Source organism: Acanthisitta chloris, unplaced genomic scaffold (assembly GCF_000695815.1).
Source record: "Acanthisitta chloris isolate BGI_N310 unplaced genomic scaffold, ASM69581v1 scaffold677, whole genome shotgun sequence".
NCBI lineage: Eukaryota > Metazoa > Chordata > Aves > Passeriformes > Acanthisittidae > Acanthisitta > Acanthisitta chloris.
The window spans coordinates 32,610-47,852 of record NW_008680692.1 but is presented as its reverse complement, the minus strand read 5'-3'; the positions used below and the strand labels follow the sequence as shown (position 1 = coordinate 47,852).

The 15,243-nt window shown below is 39.1% G+C and overlaps 1 protein-coding gene across 1 annotated transcript in view; it reads right to left on the bottom strand.

Annotated features, from left to right (window-relative positions):
- Positions 1-14,228, bottom strand: part of KIAA1328 (KIAA1328 ortholog) — a gene marked incomplete at its 5' end in the record, with an annotated part of 31,321 nt that extends 17,093 nt beyond the window's left edge. Inside the window, 2 exons of the mRNA XM_009077773.1 lie at positions 10,106-10,201; positions 13,552-14,228. Of these exons, the coding sequence (XP_009076021.1) occupies positions 10,106-10,201; positions 13,552-14,228 (773 nt within the window). The remainder of the gene's footprint in view (positions 1-10,105; positions 10,202-13,551) is intronic.
- Between the last annotated feature and the right edge of the window lie 1,015 nt (positions 14,229-15,243).

Sequence of the window (15,243 nt, the reverse complement as noted above, 5' to 3'; positions counted from 1 at the left end):
GAAAGCCTTTCATAAATGCATCAAACTCCAAAATAAACATAACTAGAATTTTCATACTGCCTGTTCTTCTGAAGCTGCTGTCTTTGAATGTGATTTCTCTCGTATGAACCATTACCACTGAAAACAACATGGCAGCACGCTTACAGGACCCCTCTTTTACCATGAAATTTCTGTCCTCTTATTCTAATCACCTTTATCTGTATCACATGATGATTGAATCAAGACTGTTAAGCATAGGTTACTACAGGTTTTTAGAGCTATTGGTCTGTTGGTGTCAAAGTCTTATAAACCTTGAGACTAGTGAATCTGGAGGCTGCAGTAATTTTCTTATTCCAAAAAGCCATGAACTACACTGGTTTCCACAGCCAAATACAAACCTGACATGAGTTATGATTTTTGTTTTATAGTAATAAAAACAATCACGTTAGAATTTTGCCAGGTCTGCAACTACAAATGTGCACGTCATCCTAAACACACTCATCCTGCACCATCATTTGAAATGGTGTCATATGCTACCCCAGACCTGTTGGAAACACCCCTCCTGATGCATCTTCACACTTCACAGGCCTTTTTTCCATTTTGTTTTTCCCACATCTATGGGACATGGTCACTCTATGATTAAAGAGTATATTAATGATTTACCACTAGACTAGTACTCATCTATATTACATTGCTTAGTAAAATGAAAACACTGAGATTGTTTATTGATCTGCTTTTTTTTAAAAAAAAAAAAAGCTATTGCCTGAAAAGAAGTAAATAGAGAAGTTAGACTTCGGACTTTACTCCAATTAGGGGATTACCATGCCCAACAGCTGCAGATTTGACAAGGTAGATCTTGGTAAAGATTTAAGATATCAATTCTGGCCACTTCAGTTACCTTAAATCCATTGAAGTTAAATATTTCACACAGCATGTTTGATGGCTAGTGACTGAAAAATCATGTATTTCTTGCAAGTGCAATACAGACTTAGATGCCTAAATGATGGCATACAACTATAAAACCCATGGCCTAGGCCCCACAAAAAAACCCTCAACACACTAAAGATTTCCTTTCAGTGTATGTATTTTATGTGAATTTGACAGCATCACCAAATATTGACTCAATCAGGATGTTTACAGAGCAGATTTATTATGTTTTTGCACTCATATTAAGAAAATATTCAGACATAATAGAATTGAAACCAGACAGAAACCACTGCCTCGCTAAGAGGCGCGTATCACTGAGATATGTGTCGGCATGCCCTGATGTCCAGTATCACAGGAAAGAACAAAGGGAAGAGAACCTGGCATGAGGCTGTATGAAGTGAAGCCGTAAGCTCTGGGCTGTGGGTTCCCAGTCCCTGGAAACCCTTTTGGTCCAGATACAAATGATTTCTGCCATCTTAGAACTACCACTATTGATTTTTGGACCTTTGCATAAGGTTGTTTGGAAACATCTGTCCAGAGCAGATGTCACCAGTGCCACTCTGACACTGTGATGTGGGTTCAGAGGTTCACTTTATTTTTGTTGCCAAACTATTTCAGCCCTACTGAGTCCACAGCTGGTATATAAATTTAGCCCATCTCTCAGAGGCATGATTTACTCAAAAAGGGTGCAGGATGTAAATGGAGATTAAGGGAACACAGAGTTAAGAAGAAAAAAGGATTAACTACACATTGATCAAACAGAAGGGCGTGTAGTTACACAAAGATGTGAAGCCTGGCACTACTGACAGAAGACTGAAGATACTTGTATATTGTTTGGTTTCAAACTCTTTTGTGTGCTAGAAGCCATATGAAAACATTTCTACAAAGAAAAGGTGATGATTTGTTACTGCAGTTGAGTTCTAATACTTTTCTCCCTAGGTCACTGGTGATACCTTTTGAGTATGATTTAGATTCTAGGTGGATTTACCAGGCAGAGTCCATCCTTGTGGTCAGTGCAAAGAGGCACATTAGTTTGAATCTCACAAAATGAGGATTTAGGGTGGGGAGGGAAGAAAGCACTCAAACTCTGAAAGAGCTCAGGGGAAAAAAAAGGGCTCAAGGAGGTAAAATATGAAACAAGAAATACATCATCAGAACAGACACATGGAGACAGAAGCCACCATGACATCACTCATTGATTCCAAAAGACAGAAAGAATTAGGGAATATGGTAGAAGCACATGGCTGAAAGTGCATCCAACACCCAACAAAACTTTGAATGCCACGTAACTGTAGGAATAAAGAACAGAGTGTGGCAGAGAAAACAAGGTAAGAAACAGCTTTGTGACTTTTAACAGACTGATACTGCAGACAACTGGCCCCCGGAGGGAAGTTTCAGAGAATCAAGGGTAACAAGAACTGAATAAGCAGCCAATATAACCATTCAGAGAACTTATTTTCATGGAGGAGAATGAATATAGAGCAGTGAAAGAAGACTCTAATCCTAACCCTAACCCTAAGGTGCAGGATGAAGGACTAGAGCAAGGGGTGTTGTTTTAACAGCTGACACTCTGAAAGGATGTTTTGGCTGCAAAGTTGAAGGAAGCTGCAATAGCTGTCAGTAGCCCAGATGCACCCAGAGAAGGAGAGGGACCCAGAGGTTATGAGTCTGAGTGGCAGGGAGGATGTGGTGTTATCAAAATCAGAAGTGAAGAGAGATTCAGAAGAAAAAGTAAGGAGTTCTGTTCTGGCCAGATTAGAAATGATCTGAAGGCAAAACAACTGGGATTATGTGTCAGGGAGGCAGTCAGATACGCAAGACTAGACGGAACAGAGCAGAGGGTTTAAGAGTTATTGGCAGAGAGATGATAGTCAAATCCGTGTAACAGGATGTTGTCATCCAGTGGGTAAAGAAATCTCCAGTCGAATCAAGGAGTGACTAAATCCCTTCCCCACCACCTCACACAGACTCCTACCTAGTTCCAAATGAAATTATCTAAAATAGTGCTGCAAAAACATTCATAAAAAACCCGTCTCTCCATAAAATCTGAAGATCATACTGTTTCTAAAACTAGGGCAACCACTAAATGAAAGTTAACCCGAACAATAACTTTAGCTAAACTTCAGGTCACATGCATTTAATATAATGAGATGAAGAATATGAAAAGGCCATTCATAATGGAATTCATCGAGTTAGGAATGCCATGCTTAGCTGCCTTATAACGTATAATTAATGATCCTATAAAAATCCAACAGTATGAACTCTCCCGGCTGCCCACAGAACTGTTCTTTATGCTGGGTAGGGCAAGCAAGCATCTGCTTCCACAAATACTGCCCTTTGAGAAGCTGAAAAGCTTTTTTTTCCCCTGCTCCATCAGGGACCACACTGCCATTTCCATGACACACTGAGCTTTGAACCATTACCCAAATCAGAATATAGCACTTGGCAACCCAGTAGATAGACCAGTTATTGGTCAAATGTTAAAGAAAACGTCATTAACTCTTTTCCATTGCTTCCAATTCCCCATCTTCCTCCAGATTATTTATAATACCCACTAAACCCCCCTCTGTTCGTAGTCTCCTAACACAACAGTGAAATATATACTGTCTAGAGATCTGCCTTGCCTTATACCACTCCCAACCACTTGGTGCAACAAAAGACATTCTCCCTCCATCAAAAGGACTGATCCCTCCTGAAGCCTTGATGTTCACGTTCAAGGTTAAAGGATTAAGGCCCGGAGCACTGAGTACCAGAGGAAATGAAGCCAAATATCAAAAGAAACACAAAAATCAATCCTACTCACCGCAGGAGCAGTGTGAAGAACAAATCAGCTGGGCTGAATCTAAACTTTTCTCTGCGTGGCTCTCAAAAATTAGCACTGTTATAAATATAACGGGCAGTTCTGCAAAGCCTCAGCACCTATGCAAAGCCACAGAGTACAACTCAATACACCAGTACAGTCTGGGAAATTTTCTGTCAGAAGAATTCAGTGGCAGATACACAAAGTCCACTTCAGAGAAAGTGAGAGCAGGAAAGAGAATGAGAGCACATGTGCCAGTATCTTTATATGTAGTCTGCACATCTGCAAGAGGCTGGACCTAATATTTACCGAAGTTTGCCTTTTGCTTTAATTCTCAGTGTGCTGAAGTGCAGCCAAGGTCACAAGAGGGGTGGAGGAGTGGGGTTTAGCTTAGTGGAGCTATGATCATGGCCAGAACAGCAGAGTACATGATATTTTGCTTGACTTTGAGAAAGCAATAGCTTTTATTTTTAGTCCTGCCCCAACAGTTCTGATACAAGCTCTTAAATGGCATGGAAGTTGTGCAGGTGGGTTTAAAATTTCCTAATTTTAAACTACCTTCCAGAACACTTTGTTTTATAAGGTTTTTCTTAACGTTTCCAACTCGAATTTCTGGGACATATGAATATCTAGATTAAACATAATTTTCTCTTCATCCAAGATTACATATAAAAATAAAAAGTAACAAAATGATATGTCTGAAAAAGTAATGCACTCCAATTCGTAAAAATAGAATTCAGGTTTTCAAAATTCAATTCAGGCAGTAAACTAACATTTTCCTCTAAAGGAGGCATCTGCAAATGACTTGCAAAAATGTCTCTCACTGTCTGTCTCAAGTGTTGGCAAAGAACAAACTCCTTCAGGAGATGCATGCATTTTAAATATTTCAACCCAAAGAAAAAATCTCCAAGCATTTTCAGTTTTGATATTACAGATCTATACCCACAGGACTGGCAGAAAAATGCAAGTTTTGTGAAAATACCAAAGTGTTTGAGCTTTAACAAGCCTGTTTTCCCTGACTGCCATCCTATGCTTAGCAGGGTTTCTAACATCTGATTTTCTGTGCTTTTTGAAGGCCTCACCTACAGGTTGGCTGCATCTGCCTACGGAAACTGCTTACAGCATCTTCTGCTTACATCTTATACCTCCAGTCTATCAGTAGACTTTCTGCTCAAGGTTACTTTGGACTGCACCGTAAATGATGTAATACTGCTGTGTGCAGCAGACGTGATCATGAGAACAGAATCAGCATAATTCAGGTAAATGCTAGGCAGCTTGAAATCACTGTTGCAGTTGCAAGTAAACCCGAAAATTAGATTAGTGAATGAACCAGATCAGCAGAAACGAACTATTCTCTCCCCAGCCCGATAAGGATCACTGCCTACCTTAACAAAAAAAGATAATTAAATGCATGCATAGATAATGTTAAAAATTGCCACACCCTCCTAATTCAGCAATAAGCTTTTAGTAACCATATCAGAACCCTCATCATGCCTTCAACATCCACAGGAAAACCAACTACCTTCAGATTCTGCACGTGGCACCAATGAAGCAAAAATGTGTATCTAACTCTGACTGTATTCTCCCATACATCACAGCAGACTCTGGCAGCCATCTGTTGAAAGGATGCTGTGCCTATATATAGCCAGACAACAACACAAGAGAAAGAAAAACTCATATCTGCACCCAATTCAGCATGTGCACCATTGGCAGATCTGCAAGCAATTTTTTTTACCGCCCAAACAAGCATTCACTCCACAAATATCCTAGCTAAAAATGATAAAAAACTTCAGTGTAAAATTATCTGGAACAAGAAAGTAACTTGGGTGTTAACAGGAGCATGAACAAGGGGGTAAGCAGCCTCCAGATATACAGATTTTATGGGTCATTTGCAAGCCCAATTTAATGCGCCAGTCTGTCAAAATAGCAAAAAAATGAGAAAAAATTCCAACAAACTGTATTCAGTACATTCCTAATAGTTGGCCAAGTCCTATATAGATGCACCTCAAGAGACCAAGGACAACTCCTAGATGACCTGAAGCCTGGGAGGTCTTGGATAATGAGCCAGTTGCAGCACTGGCAATGGTTTCTCCTCAAAAGGCTCAGGACAAGAGCAACAGGAGATGACACAAGACAGAATGAAGAACTGATAGGAAAACTCCAAAGAGGAAACAAAATGGGTGCTACCACTGTTTTTAAAAACCTAATCTCCTCAAAAACGGGAGTAATGGGGCCAGCACAAGTCAGGTCAGAGGTAAAGCCATGTGATTGCACATGATTTTGATTTTATTTTTAAAATAGTTGGAGGGGAGAATTGTGTGAACAAGCCTGGATATGCCTGGGACAGCAGGGGGAGCTGCGAGTCTGTGTTCCCCTCAAGGTCTGTTTAATTGCATTGAATATTTAGACAAAAGCACAGAAGTGTGCTCGCACATCACCATAGAAAAATGCCTGCATGTCTAACAAGCCTCAGAAAAAAAACAGAGTTCATAACAAAGCATTAAACAAGGAGCAACAGATAATTGTCACCTTCTTTTGCTAGATAATAAAAATAGTTACACCATAAACATAAAAATCTTTTAAAAGACCCCTGACAGCATTCCCTCCTGGAACTATCACCATAGCAATGAGCATCCAAGTAGAGGGGAAGTACTGCTGAATTCTGTGTTTGATATTTTCAACTAACTAAAAATACAAACTAGAAAAAATACACATGGGTGATATAGAATGAAGCACACAAACATAAAGAGCCTCAATTAAATTAAAGGTAGCAAATTCCACCTGAAAATCTTTAATACACCAAGAAAGAAATCCTTTCACTAGGCAGTGTACATTGAAAGTGCCTGCAGTTAACTGCAAACCCATCCAATAGCTGCTGTATCCAACAATTCCTACTTATAATACCTTGCACGGGTCTGTGTAGAGGCTCAGTAGCAGAGTATGAGGCAAAGATGCATGTTGAAGAGAAGGCAGCAAAAAGCCACACCGGCAGAGCCATACAGAAAACCTAAGGCTCGGAAAAGCAGGGCATCTTGTGTATTAAAATTTAGGCACACAGTAAAGCTCTGGGGAGGGGTGCTTGCGAAGTAGAAAACCATGTCTTCTCTCACTGATGCCATTAAATAGTTCTTATTTCCAAGCCATTCAGATTCAAACTTTAGATTAAATAAAGGAGAAGAGCCTATTGTTTTAAAATTCTTTTTCCAGATGCAGATGTCAGGAGCTCTGCTGTGCTGAATACACATTGAGTGGGTACTTGAGCATGTACCAAGCATCTGTGTCTGGGAGATGGAAAGCGCTTTGTAAAAGGCTGTTTTATGCTAAACAAATGCATCAGGTTATGTTTTTATTTTGAATATTTTAAAACAACTTGCATGCTGGGGCAGAATTGAAAAGAAATTATACAGACAAGTTGCCATTAATTGCACAAGTGCTGAATACACATTGAGTGGGTACTTGAGCATGTACCAAGCATCTGTGTCTGGGAGATGGAAAGCGCTTTGTAAAAGGCTGTTTTATGCTAAACAAATGCATCAGGTTATGTTTTTATTTTGAATATTTTAAAACAACTTGCATGCTGGGGCAGAATTGAAAAGAAATTATACAGACAAGTTGCCATTAATTGCACAAGTTACTATCTCCACAGCTGAAAATTGGCTGTGGGCTCACTTAGGAGCACTCCAAGCTAGTGAAAACCATCCTTAACAAAACCTGCTCTGACTGCTGCACCTTAGACAACTGGAGATCCTACATCTAAAGGTACTTCAGGTCCCACTGCAAGCAGACAAAGGGACAGTCACATTTGTCACAACATACCCATCAGGGAAACGACAAATTCAACACTGCAAATTCATAATAGAATAGGTATCCAAATAGGCTGAGATGGACAATGCTTTCTGACTATGATGACAAAAAAACCATAATAGCACATGTAGAATAGAAAACAAAACAGGCATCTGTTTGAAAATTTGCCTTTAGCTTGTAGTAGTCTCTGAGATAAAAGTTCTCATTTTCACTGACAGACTGTGAGGGAAATATCAGAAATAAGACTCTGTACTGTATTTGCTTATGGAACCTTTTTTCCTTTCTTCAATGAGGGAAAAAATTAATCCCTACAGGAGATGACAAGATGCCTTTTAAACTACATATCTCATTTCTGACTACAATTACCTTTCAATAGCCTGGCACAGCTGCACGCTCCTATTTGCTTTTTTTTTTCATTAAGGGCTCCTCTATTATTTGTACCCATCCTATAGAATTTATGCCTGGCAGTGATGCACATTCCCTTGCCTACAATTCTTTCCACAGATAGTAGAGGATAAATTGCAATTAGATTTTTGTAATTGTAGCTAATTAACTCAAAATGAGCTGTTAATTATAAAAAACCCAATGTTTTTCAGTTCTTGATTATATTATTTATTTTACTTCTAAACTCCAACATCTCACTTCAGCAAATTTAGCCTTTTGAAGGAATTTCACCATTTCCTTTAAAATACCAGGATATTTTAAAGCTAAGTTTTGCTTATTTGAAGACTGAAATCAAGTTTCATGCTGTGAGATTTGCTAGAGGAGCTCTCATGTATGAACTGCAAGTCAGAAAGGGCTGATTTTCCATTAGTGTTCTGCTAGCATTTGCCGTAACAAAAACTGTTTGACATGTCAATTAAAAAAACAAATAACAATCAGCCCCCCCAAAAAAAACCCAAAAGCCCCCACAAAAAATAGATAGTTAAAATAAACGGATGTATGCCTACCAGCTCTTTCTCCTTTCTAAGCTCTAGACACACACTTGCACACTGTCTCTCTCTGTTCTGAAGAAAACATCACTTAGATATTCAAATGCATAAAAGAGACAAATGGACATGTCTTCTGCAGCCTCTTTAAGCTTTACATTAGAGTAAATTATTTAGGGACCATTCATCTGGTAACCTTTGCAAAACTGAAGATGGCATATAGCAAGAAAAGATTTCGAAGTGTTTTGCTGCCAAACTTTGTAAGCAGCTGGCATGGCAACTTGAGACTGCTCGAACACACATTAACTTTGAAAAATTACAGTAAATTAAACCAGTGGAAAGAAGAGAGGGTACGGAACCTTTTGAAATCTGGAACTCTCATTTTGTTAACAGCACAGGCTTTCTTAATTTTCACTGTTAAGCTATATAGATATTTGCAGGGTTTTGGTAAGCTGTTGCCAAGAAGCCCTACAGATGTTCTAGGTTTTACATTTTTCCTCCAAGGGGCTTAATGCTACTGCATCTTAAACATATCATGACTCTCCATCTCTTTTGTTACGGTCATAATACTTTGATCACTTCAGGTTTAGTGAAAATAAAACAAAAAAGCATTAGAATGGAATAAGGATATGCCAGTAACTCGCAGCAGCCAAACACCTGGTTAAGAAGTGAAGTATTCCAAGGAAACTAAGAGCTCCTGTTGTTCTGGAGAAAAAAAGCTTTATACCTTTTAAGTGAAGAGGGATCTCAAAAAATAAAAGTTAGTGTCACAAAGTGAAAAAACAAGAAAAAAAATAAAGTACCCATAGGTTATAAAAAAATTATCAGTTCTTCCAGTATTCTCATAACAGAGAGAAAAGTTTATTATTTTAAGGTATTCTGTTGTCACTAAAGAAGGGACCATTCACAGTACAGCTGCTCATCTTGTCCATCAAACAGGGCATTCTTTGGTCAAAACAACATCTATGGTTAAAGCACAGAACAAGAAGCTGTTACTTTCTGAGCAAAACCTTGCCAAATCCAGTTTTTATTTGCTGCTTTTCTAATAAGCCTGAATCTTCTTCCAGTGTTAACAGGAAATGCGACAGGGTAGGAGAGAAAAAACCACAATAATGTATTGATTGAAGTTTTAAATAGCAAGCAAGATGGAGATAAAGCGCTAAATATTGGCTTAACTCTACTTGCAGTTATTTCCGTGGTAGTTCACTCTGATACACTGAAGCAGAGGTGCAACACAATGTATAGAAAGTAACTGTCACCAACTGTGAAAAAGATCTGAGAGTTAAAGGATAATATATTGTTCACTTCAGGTCCAAATCCAGACTAAAGACATGTTCTGATCTTAATTTTAAAAATAACAAGCAGCACCTAGAACAAAGAACAAAAGCTAAGATTTTGTAAAAGATTTTGCAACCGGGCTAAGAGGCGTCACACAAAACCTAAGACCTCTTCAGGAAGCCAGGCCCTAAACCTTGAGTAATAACAGGTCAGCATAACTATTGAGTTGACTCATAAAACACAGCAGTAAATGAATTTTACCTTTCCTGCAGAAAAAAGGTCTTAATCTGAGACAAACACATGAACAAATACACTTGGCAGCCAACAGCACACTGTCAAGAAGATATACCGACACTGTAAAGCACTTAGAAGTGAAAAGAGAAATTACCTTAGCCCCATGCTGTTGCCGTTCATCATTAGAGCAAGTTGTCCGGGTGCTTCAGCAATGGGCACATCTCCTGAACCAGGTACAGGGCCTCTAATCCTAAAAAAAATGAGTTTGTTGGTTTTGCAGCTGGTCAAATTACCACACGAGGATCTTGCCACAAAAAAGGTGACCTATGTGACTATAAACAGGGCACTTAAACATATTAAATGCAGCAGCTTCATGATTGCTTTCACACTTTCATATACACTTTTGTATTGGAAGGCTGACCTACGTCCAGTGCCTTTGCTTCTCAGGGTTACCACTGGGAAACAGAAAAGTTTCATTTACCGCTTTTCAATGACTAGCTCCCTTAAGAAAATGGTCACAATATCCAATAACAAACATCCCTGTTGGGCTCAGATTACAGCTTTAGCAGCACCAGAGCTCAAAGGCATTGTGTGTAAACTGCATAAAATGCAGAATTTGTTTGAGATGCTTGTGTCCCCTGAAATTATAGGACCACAGATGATGCTTCATTTTTAACAGATGACTCCACCTTTTCCTTTCTCTCCAATAAAGATAGAAAAGTCAAGACAGAGGTGGTACTTTTTTCTTTGAATAAAATTGCTGTTTCCAGGCTTTGCTCATACTGGTCTACACTACTGAGGCTGGCATTGGAAGGAGCCATTGAAATACCTCTTTACAATCCATTTTTGAAAGTCACATAAAGAGAAACTGAAAACTCAAAGTACTATGCTCACTTGAGGATAAATAGGGAAATGTGGAAAACTAAAATGTAGTTATGATGCAGTGTGGCAAAAAAAAAGGATCAATTCATACTTCAGCTAAAAGACCAGAATGGTAACAGTCAATACTGCAAATGGTCAGACCTTTTATTTGTCATTCAATGACAATACTTTCAGTAGCTCAGAATGGATCTTAACCAGTACTAAGCCTTGCAGAAGGACAGACAAAAATAAACACTATCTGGGAAAGGATTTTTGTTGTGTTGTTTTTTAAAATAGTCATGATGTTCTATGTCCTGACAATGAAGCAAAGGGTATTTGAGCCTAGCTAAACAAATTTTTATTGTTAGTAGTATATAAAATTACCCTGTTACCAAGTGCAAAAGTGAATTATATGCCTGGAACTGAAACAGAACTGTGATGCCTAAGAGACTCACCTGTAAATCTCAAACATTTAATTCTAAAGACACGGAATTATTTCTCAGAGAAAGCAATCTGTATTCTAAGTTGTTTTCTGAGAGAGAATATGACAAATCTGTCTTCACCCACACCTCTGAAAAGAGATCACAAAAATACTGTGTCCTCAGATTGATCATATATGACTTTCTTTCATAGAATTCTCTTATGTAGAAAGACCTCTGAAAAACATGAGGGTTTCTTTCAGAAAAAAAAACGCTAAAATAGATAAAATGGTATTAATAAGTACATCAACACATATATTTAATACCCATGTTTTTTCTGGACTTAAGATGCCTCAAATGCTTAAAAATATCCATTAGGAAAAAAAAAACCTAGCAAAAATTCAGTCTGTATGTCTTCCATATCTACTTGTTTTCCATTAAAGGGATGCATGCATAGAACTAAGGTATTTGATGAAGAATCCATCTGTTCCTAGTTAGTTCTCACCTGAAGTCATAATCCTTTGTTATTGACCTCGGTCATTTTCAACACACACAATTGTGACTGCCTTTAAAAAGGTACTTTTAAAGCCATATAAGCACCTTATTTTCAGTGTAAACAACAATCCAAGAAGGCAAACAAAGGACCACCTAGATTACAGCATTCTCTTTTGAAAAGTAAACAGGGGTCTGGAATTAAGAAGCAAAAGCGCTGTATTCCTCCATGGTTGTTATAACACATGAATGTAGGAAGTGGGTCATGTAATGCAGACTCTCACAGGACACTGTCAGCAGTTGCCATATTAGAACAGTATAGAAATATGCATCCTTGTGAAACACTCCTACTGCCTCTTCTAAAAGATTGCTAGATTTTTTTTCACCCCTTTGTTTTTCCTTTCTAATGCTGAAATGCTAGTACACAACTGAGTTACACTGGCTAACTCAGCTCACTTTAACCTGTTCCCATTCGCTGTTCCTCTCCACTCAAGTGACATGATATCAATAAACCAGTTGATCCCTCTTTCTCAGAGACTCCATTTACATTCTCAGAAGGATGTTACCTCAGCTTCTGCAACTAAACTCACAGGCCTTTCAAGCCACATTTCATATTTCTACGGTTGCTGTCATTCCCTTCTAGTTGTAAGCATGTATTGTGCCACAAACGCAGCATTGTCCCTTTCACAAACATTACTGGAAAGTATACAGAGCTAGCTTTCTTTTCCATAAGTATATGGGGAAAAATATATGTTCCATATAGATATCTTTATATAAATAAAGTGATCAGCACTCTGGTATGTATGAGTGTGGCCAGCAGGGCTAGGGAAGTGATTCTCTCCCTGCAGTCAGCACTGGTGAGGTCACACTCTGCAGACTGTATCCAGTTCTGGGCCCCTCAATTCAGGAAGGAAATTGAGGTGATGCAGCAAGCCCAGAGAGGGGTAGCAAAGGCAGTGAAGGCTCTGGAGCACAACTCCTAGGAGAAGCAGCTGAGGGTGTTTAGCCTGGAGAAGAGAAGGCTCATGGGTGACCTTATCACTCCCTACAACTATGGGAAAGGAGGTTGTAGCCAGGTGGGGACCGACTTCTTCTCCCAGGCAACTAACAGGGCAAGAGGTCTTACGCTGCACTAGGAAAGGTTTAGGTTGGACATTAGGAGGCTTTTCTTCACAGAAAGGGTGATTAGGCATTGGAATGGGCTGCCCAGGGAGGTGGTGGAGTCACCATCCCTGGAGGTGTTTAAGGAGAGACTGGACATGGCACTTCTTGCCACGGTCTAGTTGACAAGGTCGCGTTATGTCATAGTTTGGACACAATGATCTCCAAGGACTTTTCCAACCTAATTGATTCTGTGATCTCCATCGTTGCTGTAAAACACACTCCTTCCGGTCCCTACCCAGAAAAGTGCAATACTTCAAAACTGACCTCTCCAAGAAAGGAGGGAGAATGCTGTATATATAACACCCACGCTCACGCTGCTCTCTTGCCAAATGTCTTTATTCCTTCAAGTGCCTACACTAAGATCAACCTTGCATTTTCTTCTACTCTTTTCCTACCTAGTCTTTTAGAAGTCCTTTTCTTGTGCCTTTCTTTCTACCACATACTGTTTTCCTCTGCTGCTTTCCACACCTGTCATGTTGCTTCCCAACAGTATACACTAACATACTAAAAAGGCTACTCTCCTCTAAATCACTGTTAGAATTTGTGCCACAAGTCTTGCCTATCTTGTTTTATCAGTTCCACTCTCCCACTTTAATCAACTGCTGCCCACATGTTTATTATAAATTTAAGAATTTCTTTTTTAAATTATAAATCTAAAAATCACCTGTTATGATCCATACAGGGTTGGTGTTGTTGCTGACGTTTTAGGAGCAATTTTGCTTCTTGCTTAGTCAATAAATGTTGGAGTCGTTCCTTTTCAATTTCCAGTACTGTTTTCTGCAGAAGCAGCTTCTGCCTTCTTTCTGCATACAACCTTTTAGCCTGCTCTGTTTCTTTAGGCCCTGAGTCTGTGCTGTGATTCAGTCCAGAACCTCGACAGTGCCTAGAATGATCACAGGTTTTGTGAACTGGTCCAGAGTGTTTTCTAAGTACCTGGGCGACACAGCAGCTCTCTTCCATGCTCCCTACATGACTGGAGGCACAACCATGACTCACTTGCTGTGGACACATGCTCTGAATTTCATTTCCTTTCTGGTCCATCTCCCGAGTTTGTTTCACACGGTGAGGGCTCCCCTGCATGGCTGGGGAAATCATGTTGTTACACTTCCTGTGCACGACATTTTCCATCGCATACTCCTTAAGACACTCCTGATGGTTGTAATGGATTTCAGTCCTGTAATCATGATTATTTCTGCAAGGCTGAGACAATGCAATGTGGGCTGGGCTTCCACCCTTTGGTGCTCTACTGTTCTTACAAAGAATCTGAGGTCCCTCAATACCCAAGCAGCCACCATCTAGCTCCAGAGATGGTTGTTGGCATGAACTCTCCTGACTGGATACCTGCAAAAAGAGAAACAATTTCCTGTAAATGAACAAAATTTATCTTTGCTCACCAATTTTCCCTTAGTAAATGTGTTCTCTAATAACCAGACTTGCTGCTCCATGCTGATGGACATACAGCCAAACCCAAGAAAACGTTACCAGAAGACACAGATCTGCTATCAAATGTACATTTCCTTCCATCTACACAAGTGTAATAAATGTAAAACTACTGCCTGCAGGATCCTCAGCATAAAATGAGTCACTTCAGAGTATCAAGTAGTTGTGAGCATCTAGGGTTACATAAAATCAACTTGAAGAGTGGCAAAAAACATTAAATGTTAAGGTTTGAAAATGTTTAATTTTGAATACCGAGCCAAAAAATCCATTCAGCCACTGTAAATACTCTTTGATTGGCCATTACACAGCAGGAAATTTGATGTAAAACATTTCACCTTGCACTGAATGGGATATTACTGCTGGAAATTTGATGAGAGTTTTTGAGATATCTTTACAGAAACACAGATAAAAACCAACTACTTTCTGTAAAAATTGGTTGTACATCAAAAGCTGTCATTTAAATACAAAACATGTTTAAATACAGCTATAAACGTAAGTGATTTTTCAATTAAACTAGGCAAGTGATTATAGTCTGATAAAACTCTGAAGAAAGAAAGCAACTGTAATTCACATTTGTCAACTCAGTGCAAGCACATTCTAGTGGTTTTGTTATACTCATAGATATTATGTAACAGACATCACAATCCTACTTACATCCTGAAGCATCTTTGCACTATGGTTCATCTAGGCAGCTCAGTATTTGTGCTTTTAGGCACATCAGAATAGCAGTGCATCAGGCACTTACATTTCTTTTGCTAGACCTGTGCATGAATTTCAGTAACAAACTGAATTTAAACTCCTCCAGCCTTTGGGACCTTTAGCAAAGATCTGGGTTTTTTTTTAATTACAGAAGCTGGGTTTGTTAAGGATAACAAAAGCACTGCAGTATAAGTGGTTTAGCAGGGAAATCTGGAAT